This window comes from Leopardus geoffroyi, chromosome C1 (assembly GCF_018350155.1).
Source record: "Leopardus geoffroyi isolate Oge1 chromosome C1, O.geoffroyi_Oge1_pat1.0, whole genome shotgun sequence".
NCBI classification, from domain to species: domain Eukaryota; kingdom Metazoa; phylum Chordata; class Mammalia; order Carnivora; family Felidae; genus Leopardus; species Leopardus geoffroyi.
The window spans coordinates 176,662,565-176,684,251 of NC_059328.1; the positions used below are offsets into that span (position 1 = coordinate 176,662,565).

General features: G+C 37.3%; 1 protein-coding gene and 1 long non-coding RNA gene across 5 annotated transcripts in view; one reads left to right on the forward strand and one right to left on the reverse strand.

Annotated features, from left to right (window-relative positions):
- The window catches only part of LOC123599212, a 197,978-nt gene extending 187,846 nt beyond the window's left edge, over nt 1-10,132 (reverse strand). For 2 of the 3 annotated variants that reach the window (XR_006713042.1, XR_006713044.1), the window contains exons 1-2: nt 9,789-9,867; nt 4,883-5,109 (exon numbers count right to left, since the gene is read on the reverse strand). This is a non-coding gene — a long non-coding RNA (uncharacterized LOC123599212). Of the gene's footprint in view, nt 1-4,882; nt 5,110-9,788; nt 9,868-10,051 lie in introns of those variants that run through there. The other variant, XR_006713043.1, reaches the window with a different exon arrangement.
- The window catches only part of WDR75 (WD repeat domain 75), a 31,221-nt gene continuing 19,316 nt past the window's right edge, over nt 9,783-21,687 (forward strand). The window contains exons 1-5 of one of the 2 annotated variants that reach the window (XM_045480498.1): nt 9,783-9,890; nt 15,696-15,825; nt 16,044-16,206; nt 18,594-18,659; nt 19,538-19,628. In XM_045480498.1, coding sequence (XP_045336454.1) covers nt 16,195-16,206; nt 18,594-18,659; nt 19,538-19,628 — 169 coding nt within the window. In that variant the 5' untranslated portion in view covers nt 9,783-9,890; nt 15,696-15,825; nt 16,044-16,194. Of the gene's footprint in view, nt 9,891-10,151; nt 10,335-15,695; nt 15,826-16,043; nt 16,207-18,593; nt 18,660-19,537; nt 19,629-21,687 lie in introns of those variants that run through there. The other variant, XM_045480497.1, reaches the window with a different exon arrangement.

Here is a 21,687-nt window from a genome sequence, read left to right on the forward strand (position 1 = left end):
CACACCCACCTCCTAAATCTCCTGTCCAAAAATGCTCAGGGGACATATTGATTGCCCAGATATATCTCAATGTGCATGGGACTCTTAAGACCCATAGAAAAGAAATTTATCCCTATCTACATACAAATTGATTGAGATATACTCATCTGATGGAATGACTAAAAAGAAGGGGTATAGAACAAAAAAAGGCCACATTATAAGGAGATTCAATTGCACCCCTGAGAGAAAAGATCCCCAGGACTAATAAATATTTTAGGACCTGAGAGTCAGGAGATCATTGGTTTCCAGTACTGTTTCAAACTGTTCTTAACTGCATGCCTATTCATCCTCCAAAAGTGCTTGTGTAGTAAAACGAAAGGATACATTGCTGCAGGTTCATATAATGCTCTTAGGGATGACTGAAAGCATAGGAGAAGACTGTTCCCTACTGGTTGGAGACACAGGCAAACATCGATAGAGCAGCTATATTGCTGGCAGAGGCTCCAGTCATAGGAATCCCAACACCTGTATACACCTTGACAAAAAGTAACCTCACCAAGAACACACAAACTAGTGAGACCAAAACATTCCATAAAGGGAAGGAAAACCTGGAAAAGAGGACACATCCTTTGTGTGAATATATACGCTTGAGGACTGTATTTTATAGAGATGACTATTATGTCTCCTGTCTTTTCTACAATATGATGGTACCACTTCTTCCTTTGAAAAGTCAATCAACTTCCCCTTTAGTTGAAACTAGGCAGCCTTGTGACTGCTTTCAAGTCTCCAACTCTAATAATGGATTCAATCTATTTCCTTGAAGTTCTAACAGTTTTTACCTCACATATTTTGATGCTCTGGTGTTAGGCACATACACATTAAAGACTGTTGTCTTCTGGGAGAATTGACCCATTCATCATGATGTAATGCCCCTTTCTTGCTTGTAATTTTCCTTGCTCTGAAGTCTGCTTTGTCTGAAATTAATATAGTTCCTCCAGCTTTCTTCAAAAAGGTGTTAGCATAGCGTATCTTTCTTTACTTTTAATCTGTGTCTTTACATTTAAAATAAATCTCTTATAGAAAACATATAGGTGGGTCTTCTTTTTTTAATCCACTCTGATATTCTGTTTTTAATTGGTGTATTTAAGACCATTGATGTTTAAAGTGACTATTGTTACAGCTGAATTAATGGCTACCATAAATTTTTCAGTTTTCTATGTTTCCCTTGTTCTGTTTCTTTTTCTTCCATTTTCTGCCTTCTCATTTCAATTAAACATTTTAACTGTCTTAGCGTATCAATTCTATATATGTGTATGTATATACATATATATATATTACTATTTTAGTGGCTGTCCTTGAGTTTGCAATATACATTTACGACTAATACATGTCCACCTTCCAATAACACAATACCAGTTCACAGGTAGTGCAAATACTTTAAAACAGAATATCCCTAATACCTCCTGCCCTTTCCACCCTCATGACATTGTTGTCATTTAGTTCATTTATTCATAGGTTATAATCATCCAATAATTGTTGCTATTACTATGTTGAACTGTTGTCTGTTAATAAGAAAAATGAAAGATTTTCTATTTCCTTACTTTATTCCTCCTCTAACACTCCTTTTCTTTATTTAGAGCTGAGTCTATCTCATTGTCCTACTTTCTAAAGAACTTCTTTTAATATTTCTTGCAGGACACATCTATTGGAGATAAATTTCCTCAGTTTTGTCTGAGAAAGTCTTTCTTCTTCACTTTTGAAAGATAATTTTACTGAATAGGAACTCTAAGCTAGTGATTTTTGCTTTCAACATTTTATATATTCCACTCCACTCTCTTCTTGCTTTCATCATTTCTCAAGAGAAGCCCAATGTAATTCTTATCCTTTGTTCTATAGCTAATGTGGTGTGCATTTTTTTCCCCTTTGGCTTCTTTCGATATCTTCTCTCTGTCCTTAATTTTCCACAGTTTGAATATGATATGTTTAGGCATAAATTTTTGGTACTTATCCAGTCTGGTATCCTTCCAGCTCCCTGGATCTCTTATTTGGTGTCTATCATTAATTCTGAAAACTTCTCAATCATTATTACTCCAAATAGTTCTTCTTTTTCTATGGCTCTTTCTTCTCCTTCTGGTATTACCATTATACACACAGTTATACCTTTCGTAACTGCATCACAGTTCTTAGATATTCTATCTTTGCATTATTTTTTCTCTTTACATTTCATCATTGGAAATTTCTAGTGACATTTCTTCAAGCTCACTGATTCTTTCTTCAGCAGTGTCCAATCTATTAATGATCATATCAGACATTCTTCACTTCTATTACAGTATTTTTTTTATTGCTAGAATTTCCTTCTGATTCTTTCTCAGAGTTTCTAGCTTAGTATCCAGGCTTAGTAACAAAATGCATTTTTTAAAGTTTATTTATTTTTGAGAGAGAGGGGAGGTGAGGGGCAAAGACAGAATCCCAAGCAGGCTCTGCTCTGTCAGCACAGAGCCCAATGCAGGGCTTGACCTCATGAACCCATGAGATCATGTCCTGAGATGAAATCAGGTGCCCACCCCAACAAAATATGTTTTTAAAAACAAAATAAGTTGTAAGCCCATAATGATGCTTCCAATTCAAATTTAGATCTATCTTCAGATGTTTCTAATAGACACTCAAGGTAAATAACCAGTAAGCAAGGTCTAGACTGTCTCCAAACACGGCAGCACTTTTGTCTTTTAGCATTAGGATCAACTGGGAAGCTTCTATAACCCTAATGCCCAAAAAGAAAGATCTCAAATCAATAACCTAACTTTACACCTTAAGGAACTAAAAAAAAAGAAAGAAAGAAAAGAAAAGAAAAGAAAAGAAAAGAGAAGAGAAGAAAGCTAAATTCAAAGACAGTTGGGAAAAGTAATAAAAGTTATAATAAAGATAAAATAGAATAGAGAGAAAAATCAATGAAACCAAAATTAGTTTCTTTAGAAAGATCAACAAAATGTTTCATTGACAAATGTTTAGGCAGACTAAAAAAAAAAGAGAGAGAGAGAGATGATGCAAATAACTAGGATCAGAAATAAAAGTGGGGACATTACCACCAGTCTTACAGAAATAAAAAAAAAATTAGAATGGTATGAAGAATTATAAGCAGGGGCGCCTGGGTGGTACAGTCGGTTAAGCGTCCGACTTCAGCCAGGTCACGATCTTGCGGTCCGTGAGTTCGAGCCCCGCGTCGGGCTCTGGGCTGATGGCTCAGAGCCTGGAGCCTGTTTCCGATTCTGTGTCTCCCTCTCTCTCTGCCCCTCCCCCGTTCATGCTCTGTCTCTCTCTGTCCCAAAAATAAATACACGTTGAAAAAAAAAAAAAATTAAAAAAAAAAAAAGAATTATAAGCAAATAAACTAGGTAACCTAGATGAAATGAGGAAATTCCTGCAAAATTATGAATTACCAAAACTAACAGAAAAATAAATAGAATATTTCAATAGACCTATAACAAGTAGAGACTGAATCAGCAATCACAAACTTCCCAACAAAGAAAAGTCCAGGGTCAAATTATTTTACTGGTGAATCCTACCAAATATTTAAAAAAATTAAAACAAACCCTTCATAGCTGCCCAGAAAAAAATAGAAGATAAGGAAACAATTCCTAACTCATTCTATTAGGCCAACATTACTCTAATTCCAGAGCCAAAAACACCACAGAAAAGAAAACTATAAGCCAATATTCCTCATTAATGTAGTCATAAACACTCAGCAAACTAGAAATAGAAGGGAATTTCCTCAATAAGATAAAAGGAATTTATGAAAAACCCACAGCTAACATGATGCTCAATAGTGAAAGACTGAAAACCTTCCCCCTCAGATCAGGAATAAGACAAGGATGCCCACTTTCACCACTGCTATTCAGCATTGTATTAGAAGTTCTAGTCAGAACAATCAGGTGAGAAAAAGAAACAAAAAGCATGCAAACTAGAAAAGATGACATGATATAATAAATTTTAAAAAATCCTAAAGAATACACAACAAAAAACTATTAGATCTATAAATGAATTCAGCAAAGTTGCAGGATACAATATCAACACACAAAAATCCATTTTATTTCTATACACTAGCAATTGAGGGGGAATAAGAAGTGACTTAAAGGTAAAAAGTTTCCTTTTGGAGTGACAAAAACATTCTTGATACAATGATAGTTCCGTAACATTGTGAATATACTAAATGTCACTAATAAAAACTTTATACTATGTGTATTTCACCACACTTAAAAAAAAAAAAAAAAAACAACTCTGATGTCCAGGTGACACTGCAGACCAATTTCATCAGAATCTATGGAGGTTTCATTATTTTCTAAAGCACTCCAGGTACTTCTTATGTATAGCTTATATATAGTAATGAGAATTTAGTAAGAGATTAGTATAAATACCTAGACTATCCCTTGGGGATATAACAGGCATAAAGTATTAACGCCAGGTACTTAAGTATAGAATTTTGTGTAAGTTCATTTTTATGGGGATAGGGCTTCAGAGTCTACTGAAGAGCTTATTTTGCATAGCTGTCATTAAAAGGTGCAATTATTTTAGCTTTATGAAGTTTTTCCCTATTGCTTTGTCTCTTAAATTGAGATCTGAGAGTTAAATTAGAATCTTCAAATTTTGAGATGTCATTTTGATAATCTGAGAAAAAAAATTATCAGTGTAACAACAAAAGTTGTCTTTTACAGTGAAACTCCCCAGTTGAATTATATCTTAATTCTGTAAAAAAATAGAATATTATCTATGTTTCTAGTCTTCATAGACACCCCCATTCTCCCTTCCTTCCTCCTAAACCGAGAGTCAGCATCACTCTTCTGAAAAGGACCAAACAGTAAATACTTTAGGTTTTTCATGACATACAATTTCTGTCACAACTACTCACCTTTGAAACTGTAGTGCAAGAGCAGCCATAGACAATATATTAACAAGGAGGCACGCCTGTGTTCCCAAAACTTTATTTTCAAGAGAGATGACAAGCCACATTTGGCCTACAGGCCACAGTTGGTTGAATGCCATCCTAAATGGTTATTCCATATCCTATCTCTCCTCAAACCTCCAACAACTCCTTCCCAATCCTTATCTCAATTGATTGTCTTATTTGCTGTTTCACTGAAAAAATAGAAAGCAAACAAAAGAAAAATTTCAAATTCTCTCATAAATACATCTTCCCATCTACCTTCATCTTTATTTCTTTTCATTTCTATGGTTGAAGTGTCAGTGCTCCTGGCAAAGGCCAATCCCTCTACTTAAACACTAGATTCCATCCTTTCTCACCTATTTAAGAAGTGTTCCTGCAATTATTTGCTTACTTTCTTTGATTGTCAGTTTTTCTCTTTCTCCTATGTCTTTTCTATCAGCCTACTATCTGCTGTATCTTTACCTTAGAAACAGAAAGAAAAAAAAAAAGTGTCTCTTGACCTCACTTCCCCTCTAGCTATTATCATGTTTCTTCCTTTCTCTGTACACCAAAACTCCTAGAAGTCCTACTATCTTTAATTTCACTTCTCTATTCTCTCCTGAACCCACTCAAATCAGATTTTCATTCCCAGCACTCCCATCAAGACTACTCTTATCAACACCCCCAGTGATTTCCATATTGCTAAGTGCAACAGTCAATTCTTTGTCTTCTAGCTATTTAACCTATCAGTCACAGTTGACAAAAAGATCAGTTCTACCTCTTTCTTCATTTGGCTTTCATGGCGTCATACCTTCCTGGTTTTGTTCTTAAACTAGCCAATCTTTTTCATTTCCTCTTCATCTTCCTGATCCCTAAATATTAAAGTACCTCAGATTCAGTCCTTGGACCTCTTCCATTTTCTACCTACACACACTCCACTGGTGACCTCAGCCATCCTCATTGCCCCTCCATATAACCTATATCCAAATGACTCCCAAATTTATATCTCTGCACTAAATTCCAACGGGATATTCAGCTGCCTACTCAACATCTCCATTTCAATGTCTTATAAAAAACTCATACCTAGTTCCACCCCCCCCCGCCCCCCACCCCGGCAAAAAAAAAAAAAAAAAAAAAAAAAAAAAAAAATCTGTTCTCTCACAGTCTTTCCTTCACAGAACATGGTGATCTCAATATTCAAAATTCTCAGTTCTAACCTCTAGAGTCATCTGTTCTCCCATAGTCTTACATACAACATTTCATCCATCAGAAAACACTATTTGTTTTACCTTCAAAATATACCCAGAACGCAAACATTTCTCACCACTCTTACTGCCCGAGTCTAAGCCACCATTATCTCTCAACTGCACTATTTCAAGACACTCCTAGTAGGGCTTCAAGCTTCAAACCTTTTTTCCATACTGTGGGAGATGCAGGAGAGAAGCATCAAAGGAAAAGACTTCAAATGGGAAGGGCTGGAGAAGGTGCAAGGCCTTAGGACATGTTTACATAGCACTGCAGCTGGCTTACAAGGAACGCCTAGAGCCATTAACAGTGTCCAAGGCCAGATCCTCCTTCACACCTGACCCTTCCTAGTGTTATAGAAACCAATTAACTCAAAATTCAACCTTGAAAAGCTAAACCATTAGATTGATCACCACACTTGCTTAGCTGACTTTATGCATGTAGTCTTTAGCAATTATCCTAATAAAAAGAAGCTTCATTCTAGAGTCGGGCTGGCCTCATTCCAACTTGAGTATGAGGACCTTCACTTAACTGCACTTTGTTTGCAGACTCATCTTTTGCGACTCCGGCCATACTCCCTGCAACATCTCACCAGTCTCTATGTACAAGAATCAGAGTAATTCTATTAAGAAGTTAACCTAGAGAATTTCAGCTCCTGTCAAACTGGAATTAGGGTACTCTACTCTATCTCTCCCACTAACTACAGCTAAAAATTCTAAACAAAATACAAAATAAGCTAACAGCTGCCTCTGCAAGGTAAACACAAGTGGTAGGGTAGGAAGATGAGGACTCCAAGGAAGACCTAGTAGCAAGTGACAAGAAATGAAGCAGCTCTTTCTCCTACCCCCATTTGGGAGTAATGTCCCCTATGAGATGGAGCTCTTTTAATTCTCCTGGATCCACCCCAGATGAGATCCAATAATAAAGGTACAGTTACTCAGCAGCAATGACAATGGTGGAGAGAGGGAGATGGCCATATGGCCCCACATATCCTTTGCCCTCACTACCTAGCCTCATTACAAGGCCTCACTGTGGAAAAGTATGCAATAAGGTGGGAGGAAAAAGCCTGCGCTTTCTAATCAGAACACCAAGAAGGAAAATCAAGGAAGCCCAAAAATATAGAATATCACAGAAGCAAGAGTTGGAGAGAGGTAACTTTTAAATCATTAATACTGGGCTCACTTCTGAGCTGTGCATGCATGAGACTACGCAGAATTAACATGGCCAAGGCTTGAAGGATTTTAATAGGATCCAGGATCTCTTAACATTACGTCTGAGATAAAATATGAAATTATTCAACACACAAAACCAAAACCAGAAAAATCTCAATAACTCTTAAAGGAAAGGCAATTAACAGGCACCAACACCAAGATGACCCAAATGTTGAAATCATTAGAAAAGACTTTAATTCAGTAATTATAACAATACTCCAAAAAGTAGGCAAAATGCTCTTAAAAGAAATGGAAAGAGAGAAATTTTCATGGAAAAAATAGAGGCTGTAAAAAAGAATCAAATGTAAATTAATTCAGAATGGATCACAGACCTAAATATTAACTATAAAACATAAAATTCCTTGTATAAAACATAAGAGAAAATCATCATGAGTGTGGAATAGGTAAGAAGGTCTTAGGTCCAACAATAAAAGTATGATCCAGAAAAGAAAAAAAACTGATAAACTGCACTTCATGCAAATTTAAAACTTTAGTACCACGAGAGACACTATTAACAGAATGAAAAGACAAGCCGTAGTTCAGAAGAAAATATTCACAATTCACATATTTGACAAGGAGAGTGTATCCAAAATAAATAATCTCAAAACTCAACAGTAAGAAAACAACCACCCAATAAAGCAATGAGTAAAAGATAAAACCCCACATTACAATCTAAATTTCAAATAATGGATTACCTAGCTCTGGTTACCTTTCAATTGTTGCTAATTGCCTAACACCAAATAAAATTGCCTAACACCATTTCATCAGTCCTTTTCCCTCATGAGTTCTTAAGAAAACATACTATCTTATAACTCTCTCCTTATGTATCCCCCCCCCCAACTTGAGACTACAAAGCAAAGTTAAATGTCTCCCCTTTTTTGGCTGCCATTAGTTATTCCCCCTAGCTTCCCCAATAACACATATCTCAGTTCCACAAAATATTCCTTCAAAATAAAAATGTAGATATCCTTCAATCCTACAATACTTATTCTAGGAATCTCTTCTATAGCAATGCTGTCACAAATTCATGTTCTCTATTGCACTATTTGCCACTTTACAAAATGGAAATGACTAAATATCCACCTTTGGGAAAATGCCGTAATCAATGATGGCACGTTTACTCTGTGGAATACTATGCAGTCACTAAAAAGGAGATAAAATCTGTATGCAGTGAAAAGCCTAGAGAGAGGGAAAAAAGAATTATGTAGTGCCTTGTACTGAAGAATAATGTGAAAGTATATGGATACCTAGAAAAATATCAAGAAGCATACACACCAAACTTTTAGCAGTGGAGAGATATTCGTGGGTGGGAGTGATCCTAATCATATTTCTGTACTGAATTATTTTACAGCAAATCTGTATTAACAATGAATTTTTAAAGTATTTTTTAACCTGCATAACTTTAACAAACATATTCATCAGGTTAAACCTAAACCTCCTCAGAGAAAACCATTTTCTCTCATATTAAAGTCTTATTTTCTTTAGCACACAATCTGTCATTAATTTGTAAAACAATTTTATTGTCCCTCCCATGGAAGGTTAACAGGACAGGGGTCCCATCTGTTTTGCACCGTCCCTCACAATAATTATTACTTGTCTCCAGAAAACTGATAAATTGTAACCTATTAAGAGGTAACACGTACAGGGCAGACCTGTTCCTGCTAAAATTAAGCTGTCAGGGGGCACCTGGGTGGCTCAGTCGGTCGAATGACTTTGGCTCAGGTCATGATCTCTGGGTTTGAGCCCCATGCCTCGATCTGCGCTGACAGTGCAGAGCCTGGAACCTGCTTCAATTCTGTGTCTCCCTCTCTCTCTCTCTCCCTTCTCTCTCTGTCCCTCCCCCTGCTCACAATCTCTCTCTCTCTCTCAAAAATAAAATAAGACATTTTTGAAAAAAGACATTTAAAAAAATAAATAAAATTAAGCTGTCAGTGGCTCTTCACTTAGTAGTGGTACAGTGCCGGCAAGGGGATTGATAAATGTGTACTTAATGAGTGAATAAAGGTAAGTGTACACCTAATAGACCTGGACCACGAAGAGGATGTACATAGAGTTATAAAAAGGAATGGTGATAGAGGCCTAACCATGCTCCGAGTTCGAGGCCTCCTAACGTACAGGCAAGGTGGACTAATGGAAAAGCTAAAACCAAAGCAACAGGCACACACACACACACACAAAACCCGTAGCCAAACAGGGAGCAGCGGCGTCGGAACTTGGGCCGGAGTGGGAGGGAATGTCAGATCGGTGCGAGCAGCTCCCCCGAACAGAAAAACGGATGCACCAGAATTCCGAAGCAGGAGCCAGGTGTCCAAAGGAAAAGGCAAGGCCTTCGGAGTTGCGGAGATTTGGTAGAGACCTATGCTACGCTCGGCAGAAAAGGAGAAAATGACGGCTAATGAAAGGGACAAACATCTATGCAAATAGTAGAAAGCTACCTTTCCACACAAGAACTAAGCTGAGCGGTGAAACCAGGTGGCACGAATCTGTTTGCGTCATCTCGCAGCGCCCGAAACACTACCGAGAAAGGAAAGGCCTTGGTGAGTGGGAAAGGGAGGCCGTCTGGAGGTCACGTGATACACAATAGGCCACCCTTCCCTTCTGGCGAACGAAGTTGTAGGTAGAATCAAATTAACAGGCCAGAGAGAAACTTATTTGTACTAAGAGTTCAAAGATGTCTAATATAAATTCATTGTCTCACCTTTCCTACCTGTGTTGTAATTTAAAGTTGCCCCCAAAAAAGATGGCGGCACAGGCGCTGGGTCGTACCATAGAGACTGAGGCCTAGAGAAGCCCATGCACGCCTTTTGTGGGCTGAGACTCGTGCCCTAGCGCCCGGCCTCCGTCAAGGAAGTTCGGGGCTTGCGGGCGGTCGTGAGTTCCTGCGTCTGCGCGAAGATGGTGGAGGAGGAGAGTGTCCGCGTGGTTCGTTGCGGCGGCAGCGAGTTGAACTTTAGGAGAGCTGTGTTCTCTGCGGATTCTAAGTATGGGGCCACCGCGCACTGTCAGCCGGGCTGAGGGACGTGAGTCCCCGGGGAGGGGGAGGAAAGAACTGTTAGGCCAGTCCGGACTCGCCAACCGGCGGTTCTGGGCTCTGGGAAGGGGGCGCGTGCGGGAGTCCCCAGGCCACGCGTAAGGGAACCGTTGCCTGAGTGCTGCTTAGAGGAGTGAGAAACCACTTAGTCCCGTGGCACTGCAGGCTGAGGCTTCTTTACAGTTTACCTGCAGGTGGTTGAGGGACCGGGGGCTGGCCCACGTGTCTGGAATCAGCTCCGCCGTGGGGCGGCGAGAAAGTCCGGGCAAAGATCTGTACATCACTGCCCTTGCAGTACTGCGAGGAGTGTTTTTTCGGAAAGAGTCGTGACTTTGAATTACTGAAAGATCAAAGATTTCCATTTTCCCCACACTCTTCTTTCCCCTAAAGATGTATTTTGGCAACCTTATTGCAACTATGCGTGATACTGATGTTAGATAGAGTCTGTGCGGAATGATTACGTATGAAAGCCCTGGTCTCTATTCTCGGGAGTTCAGTATAGCTGGAAACCAAACTACTCTCTGGGTTCAAAACCCGGTTCTTACATTGTGTGACCTTTGCAAGTTCTTTATCTTTGCCTCAGTAGTCTCATCCTAAAACAGGAATAATATTTTGTAATCCAATTCCTAGGGTTGTTGAGAGGGTTAAGTGCTTTAATACATATAAATCAGGTAAAACAAGCCTGGTACTTAATGGCTCAGTGTGTGTCAGCTGTCATTGTTCTATTGTCAGTATAATTTACAAATGACATCTCGTAGAAAGAGGTTTTCAAATCATTTAAGGACAGCGTGACCCTTAGTTAATTATCCCTTTCTATCTTAGAAGAGTAACGGTAATATCTTATGAAAGTTTGTATCCCCCACAGTGTCTTGCTTATGGGTGTATGATAGTTGTTGAATGCATGCATGACTGAAGGAGTTTTCATAAATAGCAGTAGAGGCAAGAAAAAAAAAAGAAGAATCCTTGGTCTTTACATGAAAGAGAGCTTTGTTGATATTCATCTTATAAATCAGGAAGAAACTGAGATTTCAAGATGTCAGAGTTCTGCTTACAGCTAGGAATCCAGTTTCTTTTTCCAGTGTAGTGCTTCTACAACTTAGGATGAGGTGCAGTGTTTCATTTACCAAGTCCTGCAATTCGTTTTTAAGTATTTGTCAGCTACGTATTATTTATAACAAACTGACATAAAAATTAAGATAATTTTAATATTGATCCTATTTTCAAGATTTTACAGTCTAGTGAGGAAAAAAATAATTAGTAACAGATGTTGCATACTATGGTTCCTTGGGAGTTACTAAAGAGAGAGTACTTCAGACTGGTGAGGATGGACAGGTTGCTGAGGAAATGACATTTAGGCTAGGCCTAAATAGGTGAATGGTATTTTGACTAGAGGATATGGATGGAAGGCATTCCAGATAGTGGGCACAGTATAAGCAAGAAGAGTAGAAACCTAAATATATTGAACAGACTGTGGTACAGTTAGCTCATATGACTAGTATATGAAGAGAGCTAGTGAGGTTGAAAAAGGAACGGGAAGCCAGTTCTTGGCTGTTTGGTCCAAAGAGACTATTTTTTTTATTCCCTAGATGGAGGGTGGTGGAAGGTAACATGATTGTGTTTCTTCAAGAATGTTAATCCGAAGACTATGCATAAAACTAAGTAATAAGTGGTGGAGAGTGGCAAGATCAGAGGTAGGTTGACTTAGCATACTTGAGGTACACAGATGGCATAGAGGAGGGAGTTATATAGTGAAAGTTTCCCTTCAGTAGTGGGACCTTGCAAGACTAACAGGAGTTTGTTCCACCACTGATATTGGGGGAAGGCATCCAGGCGAAGTGCGCAGCTTGAAGTTGCTGGGGTAGGGTGGGAGGGGTAGGTAGTGTGATGTGTGTAAAGTCAGTATAGTTTGTAGCATAAAGTATAGGGAAGTGGTGGGAGAAGAATCTGGAAGAGTACAGACCATGGCTTAAAAGGCTAATGCAGGCATTCAGACAAGAAATTACTTTGGCCTAAACCAAGATAATATTGAAGATGAAGAGAATAGACAATTTTGGAGTGAATCAGCACTTAGGGTTAACGAGATAGCGAGTTCACTTTGGGATCTGTTGAGTTTAAAGTACCTATGAAATGACCAGGTGGACCTAATAAGTAGGTAGAAAATCAGTACTGAAGTTTGGGGAATTTGGTGAAGATTTAGATGTGGAGTGTTTGGGTTTTGTTTGTGTCTATATAAAAAGTAGTAATTAAAATCAGCTCTCTAGCAAATGAACAGGGTCATAATGAACTCATCAAGGTTTTGGATGTTATCTAAAAGGTACTACAGGTGTTGGCTAATTTATACAAAAAGGAATAAGGTAATTTTGTATTTTGCTTCAAGGTGGTCATCAAGAAAGCTGAGATAGTAAATAAGACTAGAATCGTGGAGTTTTATCTGTTTCCTCTTGTTCATTGGGTCCTCTTGGAACTAAGACAAAAACTCTGTTCTGCCTACTTGAGGGGGTTATTTTAAGAGGCAAGTCGAGAGGTGGGTATACGTGAGAGTAGCTTGTATTCCTGTATCAGTTATTACTGACTCCCAGTCCAGCACTGTTTATATTACATCCTTTTAGCTCCTACAGTTACATGGTGCTAAGCATTAGGTTGCTAAGGTATAGAAAATTTAAAAAGTAGGTCATTCTTGTCTTTTACATTCCTAAATTCCCACAAAGCTAGTGTCCAACTCTAAATACTCTTTTGCAGACCATTCTGTATATTGCTGTAATAATTTTCCTTAAGTGTTACTATCATAACTCTCCCCCTTATTCCTAGTCTTGCTCAGAACCCTATTAATCTTCTGTTGCCTTCCTTATCTACAGCTCTTTTCTCTGGCTTTCATGACTTTCCCTGATCTAGCTTGACTCTCCTTACCCAATTATTTCCTGACATAACCCATCATATACACTTTGCTTGTTAGGCCATTTCCTATCTCTTGTAGGTACTGTGTTAATTATTTCCCAGCTTATGTTTATGTTGGTATTCTTTTTCGTTCCCAGCTCTTAAATTATGCATCCTTTGGAGCCTCACTTAAATTCTGGTTCCTGTTTGAAAGCATCCCTAACTTCATTTCAGTAAAGTTGATTGAGTCATATGTGGCAGGCATTGTGGTCTATGCTTTACATGCATTTCTGTCTGCAGGGTTTTAGGTATTCTGATTTTATGAAAGCATTTGAGTGTGCTAAGCATACTGTGTGTGCTAAGGGTGCATTTGCATGTGTTGTTTCTTTAGTCCTCATAATAACCCTGTGAGAAACCATTACCTGCCTTTTACAGCAGAGAACAGTGATGTTTTAGAGAATTAAATTCTCCCAGCATTCAGCCCATATGTGGTAAAGCTGGCATTCAGACCCATTTGTTTGACTTCTTAAAACTGTGTCCTTTTTCTACCTACTATATTTCTATTATTTATAATAAGTAAACACACCTTTCCTCCCCTCAAAGAGCTTACAGTCTAGTAGGGGAAGGCTTCAATATGCTGTGTGGTCAGTGCTCTTATAGCGCTAAGCCTACCATCTTGTATAAGCACATTATGCATCCTTAAGCACCACATTAAGAGTGGTGCTGCTCTAGAATGAGAAAATGCAGGAAGGCTTCACGTGTGCTGAATCTGTCTTAAGGAAGTAGTCAGAAAGAAAGAGTATTCTGTGTAGACAGCGATGTATACAAAAGCAGGGAGAGAGTGTTTCTTTTGGGGGCTTGCTTTCAAATTTAAAGCCATTCTCTGTGGAGGAGCAAGGAGAGAGGGTTAGGGTTAGCATATCAGAATCAGGGAGTTTTCCTGGCACATAGTACCCTTCACCCACCACCATCTCAGGGAATGCCTAGCCAACCTTTTGGTATAATGGGGTGTGTCTGTGGGGAGTGGGAGGGTAGTGGAGTTGTAAACCACTTGACTAGAGGACAGTTTTAAAATGACAAAGTAGCTCCACTTAGATCAGGTCAAATCACCAAAGGCCTTAGGAGTTTAGATCACATCCCAAAGGCAGTGGGAAAACATTGACAAACTGTAATTTAATTTTATCTTTAAAGAAGTAATGTCAAATTTGCAAAGTTAATCTGGTGTGAGTGGGAAAGATGAATTGAAGGGCCACACCTGGAGACTGTAAGAAGCCCTTAGGTCCAGGCTGGAGATGTTAAGACTCTGAATTAAGGTACTCATGGGAATGAAGAGGAGGATCCAGCCAGAGGGCTAACCATATGTCTCAGATGTTTTGTTGCTTGAACTTGCTTAATCTTTTAGACAGTGAAACAAGTCATTTCATGATTGCCTCCTGGCACTTAGAATAACGCGTCCTGATTTCAGAGAGGTGAACATGTGAAAAAGCAGGTGTCTTAGAATTGATAAAATAGGGTAGTTGTGATCCTGGTCAGCATTAGAAGATTTACTCTTTTGTTATCTTGTAATTTTTTTTATTGGTTCATTTTATCCAGATAGTTTACAAAATCTCTGAGAATTGAGTGGGTTCTGTTCAACAAACTGGATTGGACATTGGGAATCAAAGATAAATTAAGGCATTTGCCCGATGGGAGCTTATGGCCTAATAAGGAAGGGGGATATATTTGTAAACAAGTAATGGCAACACAGTGTGAAAAGTAGTAGGATCAAGTCATGTACAGGTTGCTTTGGGAACACAGAGAAGAGATCTGGCCTGGGGATTCTGTGGTTTGTATCTTCTGTACTGCGTGGAAAAACACCCTATTAGACATGTATAATGTTCTATGTAATAGGCACAGAACATTTTTTATTTTGTAGAGACTAGAAGGTTTGTACTACTATACTACGAGCTCTGTTCTGTGGTTATATCCGTAATGAAAATTGTCAAATATTGCCCCCTCTTAACTACTTTTAATAATTTAGTAGCCTCTCCTATTTTGAAGAAAGCCACAAATCCAGAAAGACAAAAACAAAACCAACATTTCGGCAACAAGTGAAAGAACTGTCACAAAGTCTTTGTCCTTTGCTATAAAAGAGGCCTTGCCAACTAGAGAGAGCTTTGACTTAGCGTTTGTAAGGTGGTGTCCCCAGTGAATAACGGAGAGCAGGGGGGACATGGGAAGATGCTGTTAGAGTAATGGTGCATGGTAAGTGAGAACATAGCACACGATTTTTAGTATGTAGTTCTTGAAACTGTTGGTTTTATTTATTTTTTTTTTTTGAAACTGTTGGTTTTAAAAGAAACCTCTGTTGCAAGTGAAAAAGATTTTTCATGAACTATAAAGAAAAGATTATGCTGTATACAGAATACATGAAATTTATTTTTTTTCTTATTTCCAGGTATATCTTCTGTGTCTCTGGTGACTTTGTTAAAGTTCATAGCACAACTACAGAAGAATGTGTACACATATTGCAAGGGCACAGAAATCTGGTGACTGGAATCCAGCTCAACCCCAACAATCATCTACAGGTGTCAAATGATTTATAATTAAATGTAATATTGGCTTTGTTGTTACCAGAAAATTATGATTTGATTTTAGCTGGGAAACTTACCAAGTTACAATTAGAAAAATACATGCATCCCTTACTTTTCAAAAGTTCGTATTGTGCCACTTCATTTTTATAAAAAAAAAAAAAAAAAAAAAAAAAGATGAAAATCAAAAGTAGCATTCCGTGTTTATTTTGCAGCAGGGTGATGTAGAGGCAGCACGCACCCCTGGCAGTGAGAGTGGCCCCACCAGGCTCCTTCCCCAGGAACTGCTCAGCATCAAGCTACCGTAGCTTTAAGCTATGATCATCTGTGCTTTATCTCAATATATGTTGTACATCCATTAGCAAGATGAATCCCAAGGTATCAGAAAAGCCTAAGAGAGGTTATTCTTTGGATGTGGGAATGCTCAAAATTGTTTGTATAAATTAATGGTAATTGCTTCTTTGTTTTACACCATTTCCACCTTTCTATGAAAGGTTTCATAGAAATACTCTGCTTTCAGGTAGCAGCAGAAACCTATATGTTGATTTTTTTGATTCAGGGTACTTTTTAACATTTTTAGTTATTAAAATAGGGTCACAGCCTAGATCTACATTGCCCATGCTGTATTCTGTAAAACCATTTATTCCAGAGAATGCTAATAGATGTTGCTTGAAAGAAAACATTCTTGGCTGTGTGAGTTACTGAAATTGAAGGTTAGGCACAGTTAGATAATTTCTTGGTTGTAGATCTTCTCAAATCCTTTTATATGCATTACAAATATCCAAAAAGGGTGCATACTGTTCGGTGTTTCTCAAGCTTAAATGTCCTTAACCCCTTTGGTTTCTCGAACCCATTTTTCAAAATGCTGGCTAAGAGGTATTGATGTTTTAGATCTTTTCCTTTACAGATGAGGCTCTTTAGTGTTGGTGCAGATGTTATCTTAAGGCCAGTGCTGGACAAGAAGGATTAGTCAGTGGATGGACCAGTTAATTTCAGGGCAAACTTGGGAATCTAATTTAGTCCAGACCTTCCCACTCACCCCACAAAGCAGCTCAGAATTCAGAAATAATGTCATTTTAATTCTGTTCTTAAATTTCAGCAACCACTAAAGACATCTCAAAGATGGTTGACTCGTGCTCTAGTTTGTTTTGTTTTTTTAATTATTTATTTTAGAGAGAGAGAGAAAGAGAATGAATGGGGAAGGAGCACTGAGAGGGAGAGGGAGAGAGAGAATCCCAAGCAGGGTCCACACTGTCAGTGTGGAGCTCGATGCAGGGCTCAATCTCTCAAATGATGAGATCATGACCTGAGCTGAAATCAAGAGTTGGATGCTTAACTGACTGAGCTACCCGGGCACCCCTCTCTTGCTCTAGTTTTTGATCAAGTTCCATTTTTCTAGATTATTTACTGCCAACATGGAAGTTATTGCTTGATACAAGAATGGGTTTATTTGTATCGCCATTCACTGTGTTGTTATCACAAAGAAGTCGGGCCTAATGTAACAGGGATCTTTTCTTTCCAAAATTAAATGAGCTACTACATGAAAGTCAAAGTTAAGTAGCTTTTCTGCAGAGTGCAAGCACAGTTTACTTTCCTTGCTGTCCTCTGAGGGTTTAACAGAACAGTTCATTGTTATGTGTAGCACTTGAATGTTTTTCATAGCAGCAGTATCCTTTCATTAAAACTGGAATTTGTGAAGTCAGTATGACTACATTTTGTAGCCAAACAAAAACCATGTATCATTGCATAAAAGATCTATTCACGTGAGTGAAAGTTAATAAAGTTAGAGAATGCTTTTATTGAAAGGTTTGGTTGAGGTGATGGGGAGTGCAGATTCTCTGGACTTCAGAGTCATAGGATTTGTGTGTTAACCATTGTGTTTTGACAGTGATTGGTTGGTCGGTTGTTATGTTTTACTAATCCTTTTTCATGATCCTTTCTTTATATGTAGTAATTTTGATGTATATTTTCTACGTGACATAATTCTTTTACTTGAATAGATGATACCATTTTCTGTTCTCTGATTCCATGTCCTCATTGGCAGAAATCTTAAAATTGCCGCTTTCAGAAAACTTAAAATTCTTTATAAATGTTCTAAGTGATATATTTTCACCATAATGGCAACAAGTAATCCAGTGTGGCCTTAGTAAAATTAAGTCCACTGGGACAAAGTTAAAAATACATGCTATTAAGGCCTTCTGGTGCTACCAAAGTGTGGTGCACAAACCAGTGCCACAAATGGTTGGTTACCATTCTGCAGTGAGATAAGTGTGGAAATTGAATGACCCAGAACTGTAGAGCACTGTGACATTGCCACAGCATTCGAGTGCATGATAACTTAATTGTATTTTACAAAAGTATTGGTTAGTGTGTTGGATTTTTTTTTTTTTTTTTTAAAGAGGACATTCTCAGATCATTTGAGAAGCAGTCCTTTAATGTATGTAAGATGAAAGTGGTTTTGCTAATAAGAGAGGACTGGGCTCTAGACAAGCTCTTAAGTATTTTCGTAGCTCAAGAACTTACCATCTTCTTGAAGATAGAGGATTGACTTTTTCCCCCTCATTTTAATTAAAACTTGAAATTCCTTCACAGAGCTCTGATTAGGTTTTCTATTTTAAAAAAAAATATAGGAGTAAGTGACTCTACCTCTTTAAAGCTAAGGATTTAATGAACAGAAAATGCCATCTGTATGGCTTAATAATTTGTTTAATATCTTAATGAAGTTGTATTTTGTAATAAATTCTGTACTATTTTTACCCTTTTAGTTGTATTCTTGTTCCTTTGATGGCACAGTTAAACTGTGGGACTATGTAGATGGCATTTTAATAAAGGTACGTGGATTGATCTTCCATTTTTATCCTTTGAAAAGGAATGGCAACATAATGTAATGACAGACACATTGTTTTTTTTTTAGAAGGCCTAAGAGCCTTTTAAACAAGTTGTAAAAGTCACACCATAAAAGAAATTTGACTGTTTGAAAATTTTAAACTTTCAATGAAAAGATGAGTAATAAAATTAGAAGAAAATATTTACAAGAGATATTATCCCTAAAATACAGAAAATTCCCAAAATCAATAAGGAAAAACTAATAACTCAGTGGGAAAAAAATTGGCATAGGGTAAGACTATGTAACTCCCAGGAAAAAAAATAACAAATAGTCAGTAAATGTGAAGAGGTGTTTAATCTCATAAATAAAAAACAACACAGCATTTTTCCCTATCAGTTCCAAATTGGAGACTGCAAAAAAAAAAAAAAAAAAAAACACACACTAGTAATAGGTAAAGTGCAGAGAAACAGATACTTTTGTACATAATCAGAGTACAACTGATAATGAAAAAATAACTTTACTCCAGCAATCTCACTTGTTAGGAATTTCTTGTTGAAATAACGACATGTATGTGTAGTTATTACTGCATTGTTTACAGAAGAAAGAAATTGAATATGATCTTGAGGTCAGTTAAAATTTTATATTCATTCATTAGAATACCATAGTACCATTTAAAAGACACATGTGGATCTATATGTATTAATTGAAAATGTATTCAACAAATACATATTGAGTATATTCTATACACCACATACTCTTCTGACATTGGGATACAGCAGTGAGCAAAATGGGTTAAAAAAAAAAATCCCTGCCCTTTATGGAACCTAAGTTTGGGGGCTGGGGAGGACAGGTGATAAATAATATGTGCTTTTTATCTTTCAGACTTTCGTAGTAGGGCTTAAACTTCATGCCCTCTTTACTCTACCCAGTGCTGAGGATTCTGTCTTTGTTATAATAAATAAAGAAAAACCAGGTATAGTATAATTAACTTATTTTGTTTTATATAGCATGGGTTTACTGTTTCCATAGTTTTTCAAAAGTTAACATCTTGGTTTTAGTCTGAAGTTAACAGTTTTTGGAGCTGGCATTTCAGTTCCTTCTGTTATTATTGCATTTATTTTGGGGAAGCCTCATACCAGTTCTGAAATACATAGTGAGGGAATGATTACTGAACATATAGTTGTAATAATAGACTGCAGAGCTCAGAGTTCAAAGCTGTGTTGCAGAGGTGGACTAGAGTTTATCTTTCTACTGAACTTAATCTGTCATTCTTAAGTATCACTATAATTTTACCCATTATCGAACACCCCTTTGACCCTGAATCTGTTCAGAAATGGTATAGAAAACAGTTTGATATTAAGAGCTAATAGTGTGATTAAATTATTAATTACATTTTTATTATCATTGGAACATTATTTCATTGAAATTGCCATGTTTCAGAGCATTTTATGAATTTCTGGAATATCTTTAGTGGTCACAAATAATTACCCTATAGCAGAGAATTTGATACATCAGAACATTGACATGAGGGATATATCCAAAAAATTTTTCTAATATCAGAATTCAAGAAGGTTGCTGCACCTCTGGTGTTCTCTCTAAAGTATAGCTGTATACAGAATTCGAAGATGAAAGCAGCTTTAAGGTAATTACTGAGCAGTCTGCTACACAGGCTCATGGCTCATTAGCTAAGTGAATCCTTTCCACGGTGTATTTTTGTTGTTTTTGGGGGGTTTTTTGAGGGGAGGATTGGTTTTGTGTGTTGTTTTGGCTGGGAGAAATTGGCAGATTGTTTTCTATCATGGACTTTTATTAAAACTGTGAAAGTTAAATCTGTTTTTAAGCTAAAAATCATTTAGTGAATGAAGTCTGTTAATGATTAATATTTATCTGTCAAAAATGTGAAAGAGTAAAAGCAGTAAGTTTAGTTATGTTAGCCCATAAACAACCTCTAAAGTATTCCAAAAAATGTTCTGGAAGTGGCAACATTTCTTAAAATAATTAAGTCTCCTAGTTGACTATTTTAGATAAAACTCTTCAGTATTTAAGCTCTGTCTTATAGAAAAGTGTGTGGATACTTAAGGTGTATTCACATCCTTACTAAAAATGTAGGTTCCTAATCTCCCTAACTGACCATTGATTCACTAGTTGTGAGATTTAGTCTAGAAATCTACATTTTTATATTTCCCCGGGTGTTTATACTCATCACTCACAGTTGGTAACCACTCTGTATGCTAACACTGTGATTCTCAATTGCAAGAGTAGTTGCTAATAGTTGTAGCAAAACTTGTTATCCGTATCAGTGAAATCAGCAGTTCTTAACACTGGCTGTACATTAGAATCACTGCAAAGAGTTTAAAATTTTAAGATTCTCTGTGGTGGGGCCTGTTTACTTGAAAATTCCCTAGTTTAAATCCAGTGTGCAAACCAGGGTAGAATACTGATCTAAAGTTAAGACCTTGGCATTCTGTTGAGATGGTCCGTTTTATTCTCTCCAACAGAATAGAATGTGGCACATAGTAGGTTTTCAGTTAGACATTAAATGAATAAATTACATATAGTCAAAAAATGATACTATAAAAGATGACGTGTAAATAATTTATTTTTAAACCAGAAGCACACTTCAATATGATTTATACAATTTCCTAACAGAGACTGGTTTTGCATTGTGGAACAAAAATGAAACAAATGAAGAATATTAATTTAAATCTATTCTATGAAATGCTAGTTCAAGCCCAGTTCACAATTTTATCTAACAGCTAACTAGATTTTCATATTCTGAGTGCTCATGATATGGGCCAAGTACCGGAGAGTAACATTAATCCCACCATAAACAGAATTCCAATTAGATTATAGCATTTGGTTTACTCCAAAAGGCATCTGCTAGTCTGATCTAGCAGACAAATCAGTCATAAGATATAAGAAGGTGAAAGATGTTTTAGAGAAAAATATAGCAGGGCAGGGGACTAGGCAACATTGGAGAAATACCTAGTTAAATAAGTGGTCAGGGAAGGTTCTGAGAAGAATAAGCCGCA